The following is a 17,186-nucleotide window of genomic DNA, read 5'->3' as shown; positions in this document are numbered from 1 at the left end:
CTTTTTTCCCTTGGAATGCATTTGTTTGCATTCCAGATAAGTGTAGTAATAGTTAAACCATATTTCTAACATTTTTAAACGACTCAATTCCATGACTTCCAGCAAACTTTTTTTTTTAAATAAAATTCACTTTTGTGTTCTCATCCTAACTTCAGCGAATGCTGCATTATCAAATGGGAGGCACCTGTTGCTGTGGGCGTATCCTCGCCACGCCCCTTGCCGCCTGTTGCCTCGGCAGGCCAAGTGGGACCAGTGTCTCAAAGCCAGTCGGCGAGCCTGCACCCCTGGCCACTCCGCTGTTCAGCCATGACGCACCTTCTGCGATTCGACGTCAGCTTCCTGTCACCGGAACGCTGACGATTACTCAAACAAAAGGTAAGAAAAATACTTGTTTTATACATTATTTCTACACAATTCTTTTCATTTTACACAATTTTTATTTCATAATAAAAGTGGCTCAACGATCCAGTATAACATTACCTGTCAATCCACCATGTATTATATTGAATTTCCTAAAATTATCTACAATTCACAAAATAATTTTTATTATTTCTTATTCCTATGATTTCCTCAAGGCACCAATTTAATTCAGTGTTGAAATACGAAACGCTTATCATTCTGATATCAGATTTATTTTAAATTGTAAATAGTTTTAGGACACGACGTGTAAATATTCTAAATACGTGCCTTTTGAGTAAGTTGTATAGTAACTTATAGATTAACTTACATTACTCAAACATGTTCATGGAAATTCATGCTTATTCACATACACACAGTATCACAGATCACAGTAAAATCTTTTTAAAAACCCTTTTTGTTACACGTTCCATACTTTTTGTGTTTTAACATTATCATAATCCTACAAAAACTTGTTCTTTTGATTACTCTCACTAAAACTAGATACGACGAAGACTAGCAAATATGGAAAATTTTAATTTCGAAAATTACTACTTTAATATGTACTCATAAGCAAAACTTTTTTAGTCTAACGCAAGTTCAATATTACTATTCCGTCGCATTAATAATTCTATTGTAATATCGTAGTAAGGCTACAGTAACCTCTTGGCAGTAATAGTTTATATTTGAAATCAAGAAACGTGAATTTCCATTAAATGTTCCTCGTATAACACAATGTAGCATTGTTTGATTTGAATATATTAGATATCAAAATATAACTACCAAGAGATGTAATAATGGTACGGCAAAAGAAAATAGTTTCCGTTATTAGTGAAGCAAGGGACACGACCTTTAATTCCATGAATACCGGTTACACAAACAGAGACAAGTTGCCTATTTCTACTAAATGCTTTGAGTGTCCCTTGTAAACATCAAAATGCTGACAATATTTTTAATTTAAGTAGTAATTTTCAGTAAATAATTCATGCCAATAAAATTTCTATGTTCAAGAAATAATAGCCGACATCAATTTTTGTTAGATTGAATCGAACTCGTTATAACGAATTCTAGATCATAAACGGTGCTCCATTGTACCGTGGTTCTAATTTAAATCGATATTAAATTACGACATAATACCAAAATCATTAAAACGAAAATGTATCTATCAGAAAATTGCTCGATTTTAATTTACAATTTGGTTTGGTTATGAATCGAATATCAAGTCAAAACCAATAGAGTAATCATGTCTGGGTACCCACTTAGAAAGTAGTGCTTACCACCGCCTTTGGACACAAAGCAACACCAATATGCTCGGGTATGTTGCTGAAGTTTATTAAATAAAATTCAGCAACATACACATTTTGTGTACCATACTTATTCTATAACTTAGTTGAATGTTTGAAATAATAACTTCCCACATTTTTTAAAAGTATTACGCAAAGCGTGAAAACTCAAGATTACAACTTCAGTCAGAAATTCTAAAAATGTTTCCAGTTAAAATGAGCGCACATTCCGAGATAAAACAAAAATCTCATTGTGACATAAAAGGATGTTATTTTTATTCTCGGACTTTGAAAGTATTTTAAATTGTTAAAGAAATTCAGGGTAGGTAGGGGAAAGTATAATACCTATTTTGTACTAAAAATTCAATATGAATTGTTTAATTTAATTACAATACACATTTTTGAACAATACATTACATATCTATATAATTTGTAATTTTGCAAGAAACTGCTTCATACTTGATGGTATTGTAAATGAAAAATATTGTAAATTTTAATTAATTAATGGATAAATAATCTGTTATAATTTATCGTCTGATAATTTAAGAAAATTGTTATAATCGATCTCTTCTAAACATGTTAAAAATAAATACCAAAAAAATGCGAATATTATGTACGAAAGTACATATTAAAAGAGAAATGGGAATATTTAAATTACTATTTATGATAAATTAGTCAGCTAGGGCTGATAAAGGCTTTGTCTGCATGCAAAAAGGTTTCAATTGTAAGCGTAACCTTATTCATATTCGATAAATGCTCAAATTAATTTGGATTATAACTGATTTATGATGATTCTGATGATTGAAAAGAGCCACCAATTCTTAAAACTCTAACAACGTACTTGCAAACCTTCTGGCAATGTTAGGCGGCAGTATCACTTAATACCAGGTGAACCTGTTTTATGTTAAAAAAACATTTTTTTATGATCTTATGTTTTATTAAATCTATTATTAAATTTAGAACAAATCCGTTTTCTGTTCACGGTTTTAGCTAAATCAATTGTCTTTTCATCAGTGCATACCATAATATATAAAAAGAATTAGTTAAGATTGGTTAAATTTTGCGAAGAAAGGGATTTATATCTTAACAGTACAATATCTCCCTGAGTCACGGGTATATTCAGTAACCTTGTTAAAACTATATTTAAGTTAGGATAAACCGACACACACGCTGTCTAGTAATAGGAAACGTATCGTCTAGGAAATAATATTGGCACTTGTAAAGGTTATATAGCAAGCCATTCACGCTATTTTGGATATCGTTCATTTGTTTCATTTTTTCTTTGAAAACAATTGTAGTCCTTTCCAATGCTGTTTGTTATACGTCGAATTGATAACCTCACCCTTCGGTTTTTTGAAGTCGGTTAAAATTAAATTAATAAACGTACCTCTCTAGTAATAACATTACTTATTCAAAAACTTATAAATACAATTCTTTAACCCCATTTTATGTTATAATTGAAAGTTAGGTGGATTGGTAAAACCCTTAGATTCAAATAAATTGATCTGTTGACTTAATGAAATTAAAATGAATAAAAGATGTTATAAAAAGCTCTGTTGAATTGAGATTAATGGAACATTGTGTTTTTTTTTTAATATTCATATAAAAGTATATTTATACATCTACATTTTTATTTCTATGAATATTGATACACATTTCGATAAAACTGGCTTGCTATTTTATTTTGATATTTTCAATCCTTTGTTCTGACGGCGAAGCCGAATAATGGTATGAACCATATTTAACTGAATTTATAACCTATTAGCGTATAGTAATTCTCAATTTTGTTGTATTAATATCGTTTGTTAATATTGTATTTTAACATGAATAGTTGTTACATGTCTAAAACACTTCTTCTCATATCTATTTCCGGTTATTAGGACATTAAGAGATACTTAGGGCCTGTTTCACAATGTATGGATAAAGTACCAAATATCTATGCAACACATAAATTATTTGGAAGATAAATTGTGCTATTTGACATTCATCGGACTCATAACTTATGATGGACTTTATGTGACGAATAGCGCTATCTGACAGTCGTGAAACGCAACAATACTGTTTATCCTACCAATAAGTAATAAATAGCTAATTTGGAACTTATGTAGAACTTATCAGTACATTGTGAAACAGACCCTTAGTAACTATATGTTATGTTTGTGTTAAGACAAAATTTGCAAATAAGGAGTGTGTGATATGTATTTAATTTTAAATCGAGCCATGAAAGCAGTGTTCGGGCTACTTTATTGTCAATAACATTTGAGGGGCCGTAAACTTACAAAAGAGACCCTGCCCCGCGCGGTCTCGAAATCTTTGCATTTTATCTCATTCCGTTACGTTTACTGTCCCCTGGCCCCGATACTATAATCCCTATATTTTAAATGGCTCATCAAACCCCGGATGTGACTTTGAAAAACATGCGTTTTATGTAAAATTTGTGATTCAATGTAATATTAAATGATATTAAAATTCATCGTGCGGCTGTCTTCACTGTACGCAATTATGTCTCGCTCGTACCTTGAAGGAACAGCTTGAGGAAACCGCCGTGCCTCTACTCGTCAGCGGGTGGCAGGCGCAGAAGTTGATCACCTACTTATCTATTTGAAAAAATAAATGTTCTTAAAACAGATAAAGTCCAGACCGATAAGGATGTCTTTTTGACGTGACAACGTCTTATAAATCGATGGAGCCGGCTGCACGCACGAAAAAACATGACTCATGCGGCGTTACCTCGCTCTGAGGCGTTACCTCGCTCTGAGGCGTTACCTCGCTCTGAGGCGTTCCATTTAAGGCTTGAAGTGCAAGCGAGAGCGCGAAGCGACAGAGAGGCACAATCGGACTCCGCGCTCTTCAGCGTTCGACATTTGTCTCTCTCTTACTTGAGTGAGCGATTCGTGACGTTGTCACGTTCAACTATCGTCAGTAAACCGACTTTACAGACAACCGTTTTTTTTTCAATTATAAGAACGCCTACACATTTCGTTGTGTATTTTTTGTTGTACATGAGTTTTTACACTTAACTTTAATTGATCATAGTTTCTTTAACGCGTATATTAAAAACTATTCTCTCTACTCCATAATCTCTTAACGGCTTGGAACTAATTGAATAAAGAAATAAAAATATCTATGAGTCTAAGCTTAACTGGTTCACAGCAGTATTTTAATTTGACTATACTACAAATCGTATTATTAGCAGCAGAAGTACCGAAACGTGATGCTCAACAAAGGTGTCTAAGTAAGTGTTTCAAGCTCTTTCCGCCTATCTTAATTACAGAGATTCCTTCACTTCAAAACTAATTGGACATAAACCGGCTTTTACACGTAAGGGGAAATAAACCTGATCCAATGATTAACTGTTCATTACAATTGATCTATGCATTAGCGATTTGTTTACGTTTTAACTTCGCTTCTGTATGAGTTTATTTCTATTCATAAGATTTCTTTGGTGTCTTAAATAACTTTTGAAGCAGAAAGTGCAACTTCTCAACCTGTTTTATTAGATACTAAAAAGCCGTCGTGTTTAAAGTCGTAGTAAATGAAGTGAGTAAGCTCGGAAGGGTCATTCTCATTATTGGTATTTGTCAAGCAATCTGCAGCGCAGTGCCGCCGCAAACACGACAAATTGTCCGCGTGTTTGTACAGCCCCGCACCCCCGCGTCTGATGGAGCGGCTACGACTAATACTTGTTGATACCACCTCGTTCTATATACTGCTTTAGGTCATTTTAATTGATTTTGCTTACTATCAGTCCTACTGAGAATCGTTATCTGTAGTAGAAGATTAATAATTATATGTCTAAAGAACGGTTAACGACAAAACTTAATGCCGGTAATTTAAACACTGCCGTGTAAGTTAGATATTTTACTGTCCTTTCTGAGTATCTAAAGTTAACCGTATAGCTTTTATTAACGAATGGTTGAGTATGTTTCCTTAGTTTGATATGTTCAATATTTGTTATCAGGGCGAAAGCCCTGTGCCCGAACGGCGTAGCGGCGAGTTTGAAGAAACGGGCGAGATGCAACCCCCCGAACCGCCGCCGGCTCAGGCTACCACATCCGCTTCCTCTACTTCCGCTAACACGCAACCCACAACCAACAAAGTAAGTTTAAACTAAGATAAGTAACCGTTTATCTCGCCACCATATGTTGGCGATATTATTATACTTTTATGTGACTTTTTAAAAATAGAACTATATTTTACCACACCAGTTGCCTAAAAGCCGGTCAATGGTGGTGTCGCTGACGCCACCACGAGAGCGAGAGACATGGGCGAAGAAGGCAGAGTTCTTGTTAGCTGTGGTAGGATTCGCGGTAGATCTGGGCAATGTCTGGAGGTTTCCCTATATCTGTTACCAAAACGGAGGCGGTACGTACAACTATTTGTCATATTGAAGCACTTTTATCTCTTGATTATCAACTGCTATAGCCAAGAAACGGCTGCTCGCCTTATCACCTAGAATCAGTTTATGATCTGCATATCACCAAGAAATAATCTTTTAAAATAGACATTGTATGCTTATTACGAGATTTTCGAATTCATTCAACTCAAAGTCTGAGCTTGAAGCTACGATACGATCTTAAAATTTAGCATTCTTTAGAATCTTTTATTCAAACAACCGTAAAACACGACTTAATCAAGAATTTAAAAAACACAGTTGTCCTCAATTTATTTACCTTTAGGCGTTCTTTGATGTCGTAACAATAAAACAAAACAATGCTACGAAGCCACCAAACATTATACAATATTTTTTACACTTGTAATATGTATGATGATGTCACAGGTGCGTTTCTGATTCCTTATTGCGTGATGCTGTTGTTCGGAGGTCTACCTCTCTTCTTTATGGAGCTGGCACTCGGTCAATACCATCGCTGCGGGTGTCTCACACTTTGGAAGAGGATTTGCCCCGCTCTTAAGGGTAATTTTGTATAGAAACTGTAGAAAAGTTTACTATAAAGCTTATATAAACACGAGTTCTGTTTAATAATATGACGACTCATTGGTCTAGTGGTTAGTACCCCTGACTACGAATCCATGAGGTTCGATCCCCGGCTGAGACGAACATCGATGTGATGAGCATTTGGTGTTGTGCTTAGATCTTGGGTGTTTAAATATGTATTTATATGTCTATCTATCTATAATATGTATGTATATCCGCTGCCTAGTACCCATAACACAAGGTTCACCAGCTTAGCATGGGACTAGGTCAATTGGTGTGAATTGTCTTTAAAAAAAAAAAAAAACGGTACCTGGCGCGTATAACAGGTTCTGTTCCGATTTACGGAAAATAAGTGCCTTTTACGCGTTTATTAACTATAAACAAATTTAAATATTAAAATACGTGATAATCCATCAGCAATTTTCAATCACAATGTTGTTTTGAATATTTCTTTTTGGTGGAAAAATTTGAAAATCGCAACTGATAAATCTGTGACAAAAAACATCAAAGAATATTTAATGGAAGTAGGTATTTGTATTGTGGCTGGCGGTGACCCTTGGGAGGGTTGGGGCCCTGAGCTGAGACATTTTATTGACTGTTGATGAAACACTGCCTCTTAGCAAATAAAGAATTTACTTCCCGTATTTATTTCACTTGGGAAGAGATTTAAAGAAGCAATTAAAAATAAAAGTAGCCATTGCATTCTATTTATGCATGTACATTAATAATTACACATTGTCCTGTTTTCAAATTAAAGTAAAAATACAAGAAATACCTAGTTTTTAACGGTTTTGACCGTTTAGCTGGGCACGTAGCTACCATATTATAGGACGGCGTTTCTGGTATAGAAGGTTCTATCATCTACTTGCCTTGTATATTGGAAAAACAATGATACAGAAATCTGATGCCAGCCTTGCGATTCTGCGAAAACCGCTGTGTAAGTTACAGAATCGCAAGGCAGAACGCAAGAGTAGTAGTGCGGCTGTTTTGTAAGGTGCAATATATATGTCACCGTAAAATTGTAAACACCGTTAGATTGTAATCTATCTCGCGAGATTGTAAACTGTCGAAAGATTGTGAACCTCAACGAACTGCTTACAATTTAACGTAGTATTATTCGGTAGTTATATGAAATTGTTGGGAAGTAAAATTAATCTGTAATTGACCAAAGAAGTTTGAATGATAACTAAGTTAGTGTAGTACAATCTACCGAATAATAATACGTTAAATTGTAAGCAGTTCGTTGAAGTTCACAATCTTTCGACAGTTTATAATCTCGCGAGATAGATTACAATCTAACGGTGTTTACAATTTTACGTTAACATATATAATTCTGACACATGTACCTTTTGTTATCCAGTTCAATTCACCTGTTTGACTAGACTAGATATGGTTATTTTGTAAATAAAAAGATTTTATTCTAAATCAACATAACATATTTTACTCATAGTTAATGATTGATTTTTTTATAGATTACAATCTTTCATTTCACTTTGTCAAGGTCAATTGTATCGTGCCAAACGTACACGTATATTTAAATGAGAACGAAAAATAAGGTTAAATGGATGGGGTGTAAATGTTTTCGAGATAAGAAGAATCAAATGACTCTAGAATCAGTTTCTAACGATTTACAAGCTATGTGAGCTATTTGTGAATGTCTGTGTGTGAAGACACATTATTTGCCCATCATTAATGATTGCCAATAAACAATGGAAATGTAATCGATTTGAACACGGCAACAGCGGCACCTTATAAATATACAATAGCCAATGCTTTTAGCGAAGATAGATGTTGGCCGGCCACTGCTTAAGAAGTATTAAAATGTATGAATCCGGACTGAATTTAAGAAACTTTTATACAGTTAATCTTAGTCGAATGAAAGGTCAAAAAACCGCAATTTCCAAATCTTAAAATGCTTTCTTTTTTAAAACAATTGAAATAATAATTCAGTTCTATGACTTTATATTAATCTTATTTTCGTCACGTGGATAAGACTCAACCAATATCTACAGATATAGATAACACGTTCGTGAGCAGAGTTGGCTTAGTGGCTGGTCCGTGCGACTCTCGCCACTGAGGTCGTAGGTTTGAACCTTGTCAATTGAGCTAGTAGGTACACCCCTGTGTTCCAATTGACTTTTTTCTCTATGTGCGGATTTAACATTCACTGTGAAACGTAAACAGCACTATAGAAATATCTTTAGGATAAAAGAATCCTAATTAGATACATAGAACGATACATTAAAACCTAATATAATAAAGTATATTTTTTAATGTTACGTAAACATTTCATCCAGTGAGTAGAGTACTTATAAGTTTTTACTTTCGTCCCAATCATAGTACAGATAGACAGTCAGACATTACATAATAAATCGCATCAAAATATTGACTCTATTCGTAGGAAGATCTTAGCGCATGTACCGATTCATGGACGACTCGTCTAAGGCTTTTGCGTCAATATTTGTCATTTTCATTGTAAACCGATTGTAAGGAAATAGGAAATTCAATTTAAGTGATGAAAAGTATAGTCGCTAAAGCAATTAATAGAATCCTTTTCAAAAAGTCTTTTGTAAATAAAATATACTGTTACGATTATTTATTCGCAATTGTTTATGTAAACTAAAATGAGTTTTAGCGTGTATTTCAGTAAGTGTAGTGAGCGTATTATTAGGCTAAACAGAGTCGTAATTACACATCAGCTGCATCCATTTCAGTTGGATCTGTAATTAACTTAGTTAAGTGTGATGCGTAAAAGATTGCCAACAGGGCAAAGGCTCTAAAGGTACTATGGGATAGTATGAGGATCGCAAAATATATTCTTTAGTGGGAAATAATACAGAGCTATTATTTTTGTGAGCAGTCGTTCGTGATCTATTGGCGTTATGCTATAAAAGTCACGCCTTGCGATAATTTGACCAATCAGATACCTCGCAGTTATCTTCCAAGATTTCGCTTAACTTTAATAATCTACCTACAGTTCGGGATATTGTTTCGTTTATGATTTCGATTTTCTGAATATAAGTGTGCACTCTTTAAAATTTCTGTCCCGTTGTTACTGTTTTTATGAATAAACTTTATCCAACATTTCACAGATAATTAAAATATTTTAAAAGTATTGCAAGCATAAACAAACTTTTACTGTGTGTGTACGTATAGAGAAAAAATATAACGTTAAAGCAATAATTTATTATTATACATATAGGGTTTTATAACCCTCGAGCCGAGCAATAACGATTCACAAGGCGGCAGAGTGAACTCGATTCACAATTTATACGTTATCAATGCAAATAAATCGTGGCATCGCGTGACAGCTAAATCAATTAGAGCTTGCGATATCATTTGATTACCGCCGACAGATGGCACTGATTCGATCAAACATGGCGACTTCCTCACAAGTTTGCGCGCGAAATTGGCGCCCGCGAGACACGATTAATTTGATTTTAAAGTGTTTGGAGATTTATTGAGAGTTGATGAATTGTTTGACTCTTAATTAATTTGGTTACGCTATGGCAATGGTTTTATATAATTTCAACTATATTTACATATTATCTAATATCGCTTGTCTTAATGTGTATTTTGGCTTCTAATATTTATTTCTTTTATAATATTCTATATAGGCGTAGGCTACGCAATCTGCATGATCGACATCTATATGGGTATGTACTACAACACGATCATCGGTTGGGCCGTATATTACCTGATTGCCTCTCTTGCCTCCATCAATTCCGAGCTACCCTGGACTAGCTGCGACAACGAGTGGAACACCCCTCTTTGCACACCCGTCACTTCCCCTCTGGCGAACATCAGCTCAAGCACCCCCGCAAAGGAGTTCTTTGAGTGAGACATATCTTATATAGAATTTTATTGTCAACATCATCGACAAGATTACTTATTACTTAATTTAAAGATAGAAACGTTAATATATGGCATTACTCAATTAATTATTATTTAAATTCGTATATACATTCAGTATTAAGCTATATTTGATAAACGTAACGTTTAACAGACGCAACGTATTGGAGCAACAACGGTCAAATGGTCTGGATGATATGGGTCCTATCAAACCGTCTCTAGCTCTGTGTGTTTTTGGAGTTTTCGTGTTGGTCTACTTCTCACTATGGAAAGGAGTGCGCAGTGCTGGAAAGGTAAACTTGAAACATTACCACTTCTTAACATAAATAGAGTTATTAATCAATGAGACAAATTAATTTCACAGGTGGTGTGGGTCACAGCTCTTGCACCATACGTTGTTTTGCTAATTCTACTCGCGAGAGGTGTTACTCTTCCCGGAGCAACAGAAGGCATTCGCTATTATCTCACTCCTGAGTGGCACAAACTACAAAATTCTAAGGTAGTAACTATTCTACGATTAAAAGTATTTGTATAATTCGTATTAATTAAGGTAATTTATTTTAAATAGGTGTGGATAGACGCGGCATCTCAAATCTTCTTCTCTCTGGGTCCTGGTTTCGGCACGCTTCTGGCTCTATCAAGTTACAATAAATTCAATAATAACTGTTATAGGGATGCTATCATCACTTCATCTATCAACTGTCTTACAAGCTTTTTGGCTGGATTCGTCATTTTCTCAGTCTTGGGGTTAGTATTTATTTGTAATTATGGTGATTGTTGTGTAGGTACTTATTTAATAATTCCTAGTTTAGGCTGAAAATGGTAATGAACAAAAAATACTGGTATTATTGTGAAAAAGCGTGGGTTGCTCGATAGACGCAAAATATGGCACAGAGCGCCCCACGCTTTTTCACAATAATACCAGTATTTTTTGTTCATTACCATTTTCAGCCTAAATTAGGAATTATTTTTCACTTTTTAGTTTGATGTGCTATAAAAGCGTGTGTTCTAGTTTTTTTTAACTATTATAAATTTTTTATTTTTTATTTTTTTCATTTTTTTTTCGGATTATTGCATTGTCATCGATCTTTGACAGGTGCGCAAAGTTTGAATTAAATCTGTCCGTTAAAAGTGGGTCAAAATCGAGTCCGAAGGAGTCGGTTACATACATACAGGTGAAGCTAATATAAAGCGTGTAAAAAAGTCTTAGTTTTATCTAAATATCTAATCAACTCAAACTTTCTTTGTTATAAATCCTGCTATTGTTCCTCAGATATATGGCACATGTTCAGAACAAAAGCATTGAAGAAGTAGGTCTTGAGGGTCCGGGGCTAGTTTTCATCGTCTACCCGGAGGCCATCGCGACCATGACAGGCTCCGTCTTCTGGGCTATAATTTTCTTCTTGATGCTTATCACACTAGGACTGGATAGTACTTTTGGAGGTAGCGAGGTTACTGAATTAAATTTGAAAAGTCTAGATATAAACTACATTAAAATATAATTTTCAGGTCTAGAGGCAGTAACAACTGCGTTATGCGACGAATACCCACGGGCATTGGGAAGACATCGCGAACTATTTGTGGCCGGTCTACTAGTCTTCATATATATCTGTGCACTGCCCACTACGACATACGTATGTGTAGCTTTTTAAATATTTACTGTGAATGATACAAATCAAACCGAGTATGTTACATACATAAATTGCAAAGGATGGTAAGCATGTTAGACCAGGGTAGATAATTTTTGAAACCAAAAAAAATTACAGTAGAATGAAACCCATTAGAAAAGGAGGGGAATATGATCAAAATGAAAGGAAAAATAAATTACGGTCGATCTGAGGTCGGGAAGGGAAGGGGGGTGATTTTAAGGGTAAAAAACGGTTTATCTCGATTTCCGGCAAAACTAAAAGTCCTATCTAAGAAAGTTAAATGGCATAGTGGTAGGCAATAAAAAGATCTACAACTTTTGTATTTGCAGATTTTTCACATAACCTCAAAATTGAGGTGAAAAATTCAAAAAACCAAGTTTTTGGTTTTTTATTTATATCTTTTTCAAAAAAAAAAAATTTTTCTACAAAATTTGGTGAAAACTTACCTTATTATGTCCTAAATACACTGTAATGTATTTGATTAAAAATATTTATTTTTTCGCCTCATTTTAACATAATATCAAAAGAGCACCCTAATTTTCAATCGAAAATTCTGAGGTCAAAATTTCAGCTTTTTTCAAAAAGTTTGGGGGCTTTCAGTTCGTTGAAATCTCTACTTTCCTATGGTAAAAAAATATATATATATTACCATAGTAAATCTTCTCAGAAAATGCAAAAAATCGTATGCAGTAACGCCCAGACCCGTCATCCCCATCCCTACTTCTCTATGAATCTTCTTTAAATTATAATTAGATGCCTATTTATTACTATTTTAAGATAACTTATATATACCTGAATGACCTAAAAAAAAATTTTAGCCTTTAGATGGGCTAAAATTTTCGTATTTCATAGAGATGTAAGGAAGGGTTATTTTTCCTTTCATTTTGATCATATTCCCCTCCTTTTCTAATGGGTTTCATCCTACTATTATTTTTTTCACTTTTTATTTATTTTAAAGGCTATCTGCACTGGTCTACGTATGCAATGCGTAACTTAGAGTTTGTCCTAAAGATTTATATATTATCATGGAAAACTTTTTCTTATCATTGACTCAACCAATGTACCGTAGCCAAATTAATAGCGGTTGGCGTGCATTTATTTCAGAGCGGCTTTATGCTGAGTCAGCATGACTTGTATCATCAAGAAGTCTTGTTATTAACAGTAACTTTTCAGCTGTAAACCGTTTTATATGAAGATTATTAATAACCATAAAATTTGTAATTATCCATCAAACTCGAAAATAGGAATTGCAATATTATAATTATATCTTAAAACGTGAAACAGATATTTCAGTAACGTCAATTATGATACATATCGCTACATATATAAAATTCTCGTGTTACAATGTTCGTTCCCATACTCCTCAGAAACAGCTCGACCGATTCTTATAAAAAATTTTATGCATATTCAGTAAGTCTGAGAATCGGACAACACTATTTTTCATCCCCCTAAATGTCAAGCGTGGTCCCACCGATAAATTTTTATTTTTAATTTTTAGACAAAACTTTTTTTTTTTTTTTTTGATACAGCATACAAAAATACATACAACCCTTAATTGTCACCCCCATACGATCAACCCCTATTTTTTATTATACGTTTGCCGGGTATACTAGCCGGGTCAGCTAGTATATATATATATTATTTATTACATATAGTGCTTGAAACAAAACACGACAAACATAAGGGCAAGACAAGTGAACGAGGAGCCAACGCGTGAATAAACATGGAGGCGTTATCGCGAGTGAATGTATTCGGTTACATTATTCATCGTGCGCCACTCAGCTAGATGACCAACCTTATCACTCGCCTACATTTACTCCACTATTTCAAGTTGTTCCCTGTTCAATTGTTTCCGTTTTACTGATTTCATTCGAACGGATTTTTGTGACATAATGAAAAAAAATCGCTTTTAGGTTTGAGTATCTCTCACAAGTATCCAGTATTGGCTTCAGCGTGCGACTCTCATCCCTGAGGTCGTAGGTTCGATCCTCGGCTGTTAACCAATGGACTTTATTTCTATATGCGCATTTAACATTCGCTCGAAAACGGTGAAGGAAAGTATCGTGAGGAAACCGGCATGCCTTAGACCGAAAAAGTCGATGGCGTGCGTCAGGCACAGGAGACTGATCACCTACTTGCCAATTAGATTAACAAATGATCATGAAACAGTTACAGAAATCTGATCAACCTTAAAAGGTTGTAGCGCCACTGATTTTTTTTATCTCACACAAGTTTCAGTAATCACCTTAAATATATTTATGGATACAGGGCGGCGTATACCTGGTGGACTTGCTGAATGTATACGGTCCAGGGCTGGCCATACTCTTCGTGGTATTCGCAGAGGCAGCCGGCGTATGTTGGGTGTATGGCGTGGACCGGTTTGCTGACGACGTCAAATCTATGCTCGGACACAAGCCTGGCTGGTTCTGGCGCGCTTGCTGGGTCTACATAAGGTATCCTAATCTAATTAGAATGAGTATACAGTCTATTGCTTATACAAATTCAATTTGTATTACAGATTTTTTTTTTAATTTCTTTAAAATATTTCTATAAAAATATTGGTTGTTTGTAAAGTAGGTTTACGATCGAGATGTTTACGTGATAACGTCTTATTGGTGATATAAGTTTTTGGGAAGTAAGGAATTAATGAAGATAACAATTTTTCAAATTTTAAATTACATCTATCGTTTTATTCACACTTTTGATGATAAATTTCGGGTGTAAAATGACAAGCTTACTTATTCGACTATGATATACATTTTTCTTCATACAAGTTTCACGGAATGACTGGCAGCGCTCGAGATGAGACGGGAGATCGGTCCGTCTCTCTCTCGTTATACCTGCGATCGCGCTCGTGAGGTTTTGGTGTGACACAAGTTTCTGAACATGTCACCCGACTAAAACGATTTTAAAGACGTTATCACGTCAAAAAAGACTACGCTACTTCAAATTCAATTATAAATTTATCAAAGCTGTATACTTGTTTTCAACTCCTACAGCCCGGTGTTCCTGCTGGTGCTGTTCGTGTTCTCGCTATTGTCTCACTCGGAGATGCTGGGAGGGGAGTATGTGTACCCACCCTGGTCCATCTCCGTGGGCTGGGCTCTCACCGGTACAACCGTCTCACTGATACCACTTTACATCGTTTACCTGTTCATAATCACACCCGGCTCTTTCTGTACGGTAAATATACCAGATTAACTAAACGCACTACACATAATTATTCCAAAGTTTTTTTTATATAAATATAATACTGTGTTTTAGCGTCTGAAGACCATCAAACGTCCGCTAATAACGACCATACCGCCGACGGAGCACGCACTGTGCTCGCTGTGACCGCAGACGCACACAGTCCCAAGCGACCCCCCACTGACCTCACCATCAGAAAACCCACATCTTTACTCTTTACATCCACACACAAAAGCCTGCACAATCGAGTGGCTTGTCTAAATCATACCATTCGAAGTCTCGTTGAAATTTGTCTATGTATAAAATAATCAAAATTAATAGAAACCCTATATCAAATAACATATATTGAATAATTTCAGTAAAACATATAACTTTGTATAACCGTATGTGTGTTCCTACTTTAGCAACTGTACTCTACAATATAATTAATAATAATAATCATTTTATTCATATTGTATGTGTAAAATAAATCGAGCGGGTTACAAATAAGCTTTAAGCAAAAATATTAATATATGATTGTTAGGCTCGTATGTTATTTACGACAACGAAAGATTATATATTCTTAGTTGATAATAGTTGTAATCAAAATATACCTTTCACACGCATTATTTAATCTATAGATTTAATTATTTGTACATAGTTAGTAAATAACGCTGTACATTTGAAATTATTGCTGGACAGACTATAATAGAAGATTATTGAAGCTTGTTTATGTTACTGGATTAATAATTTAAAATTATTAATAATATTTATCATTTTATTGTATAAGCATTCTATATAAATTCATTCTAGGAAAATAATAGATAAGAAGTGTATATTAGATTTAGATGATTCTTGGTTTGAATAAACAATATATTTAGATTCAATCAAATGTTACCTAATTATTTTTATATTCTTGGGCAATGAATATAAAAATAAAAAGATATACATATGTATAGGAATAAAAACTTTTTCTGTGGATGTAGTCATTGTTCTGTATAATACTTTAGAAAATATAGATGCTGTTTAGGTAATCTTCAGAAACTTCTTTGAAAGCAGTTTAGTGTAAATAAAGTTGTACTCGCTTATAATAAATGATATTATTCGTAATATACATTATTTGTGTGGTGTAACACAATATTTGTAGAACGTTTAAATGAAATTATATCTAATTATATTCATTGCTAATCGTATATTTCAATATTATATTTAAATCGTAGAAAACTTTGATGATGTCTAAGTGTTTTTATAATATAATATAAAATCGTTTATATACCCACATTGTTAGTATGTTTTTGTATTGTGTTATAGAATTTCATGTTGAATAAGGGTTAAATGTAGATGAGTACTTGATAGACGCTTATATATCCATTATATTACAAAGTTTATATGTTATCACGATATGTGCAAACTGGTTTAATGAAAAAAAAGTACCGTATCGTAAACTTATTGCTACACGTAGTATTATATGCTACGCTCTGTACACCGTGCGTAGCGGCCATTACTTTAAGAGTGGAAATGCAATCGATTTTCAAAACAAAAACACAAATATAGGTGCCATACAACCTTTTTTATCGACTTTAAGTTTTATTCTCTATTATAGCGTTAATTGATATCACGGCAAATATAAATGTATTGAAACGATTGAGTTACATAGTAAAGATCACAAAACGGTTTAAAGGTACACATATATGTATACAAATATTATTTACTCTCAGTAATGAATTTAGAGAGAAGAATATTAAATCAGTTTGCACTGGACGTATTGAATTACTACTCTGCAGTTAGAATGTGTGCGTGATAGTGAAATAATAGTTCAATAAAAACAAATGTACAGAAGTGGCCTGTGTCAGCCATTACAGGTCTTCTGAACACTTGTTAATTATTTTTTGTTTTATTTAT

At 34.1% G+C, this 17,186-nt stretch overlaps 1 protein-coding gene across 1 annotated transcript; it reads left to right on the top strand.

The window, feature by feature from the left end:
* Positions 1 to 261: 261 nt before the first annotated feature.
* LOC125049231 (sodium-dependent serotonin transporter) lies at positions 262 to 17,169 on the top strand. Its single transcript, XM_047648384.1, has 13 exons — positions 262 to 375; positions 5,641 to 5,778; positions 5,888 to 6,044; positions 6,460 to 6,594; positions 10,233 to 10,452; positions 10,622 to 10,760; positions 10,832 to 10,966; positions 11,036 to 11,214; positions 11,741 to 11,910; positions 11,977 to 12,101; positions 14,385 to 14,569; positions 15,116 to 15,299; positions 15,381 to 17,169. The coding sequence occupies exons 2-13, from the start codon at positions 5,695 to 5,697 to the stop codon at positions 15,450 to 15,452; spliced, it is 1,785 nt and encodes a 594-aa protein (XP_047504340.1). The 5' UTR covers positions 262 to 375; positions 5,641 to 5,694; the 3' UTR covers positions 15,453 to 17,169.
* The last annotated feature ends 17 nt before the right edge of the window (positions 17,170 to 17,186 follow it).

The sequence above is a fragment of the Pieris napi genome, chromosome 4, assembly GCF_905475465.1.
Source record: "Pieris napi chromosome 4, ilPieNapi1.2, whole genome shotgun sequence".
Classification (NCBI taxonomy): domain Eukaryota; kingdom Metazoa; phylum Arthropoda; class Insecta; order Lepidoptera; family Pieridae; genus Pieris; species Pieris napi.
Note: the sequence above shows the minus strand (reverse complement) of the source record. Positions and strands in the feature narration are given on the sequence as shown.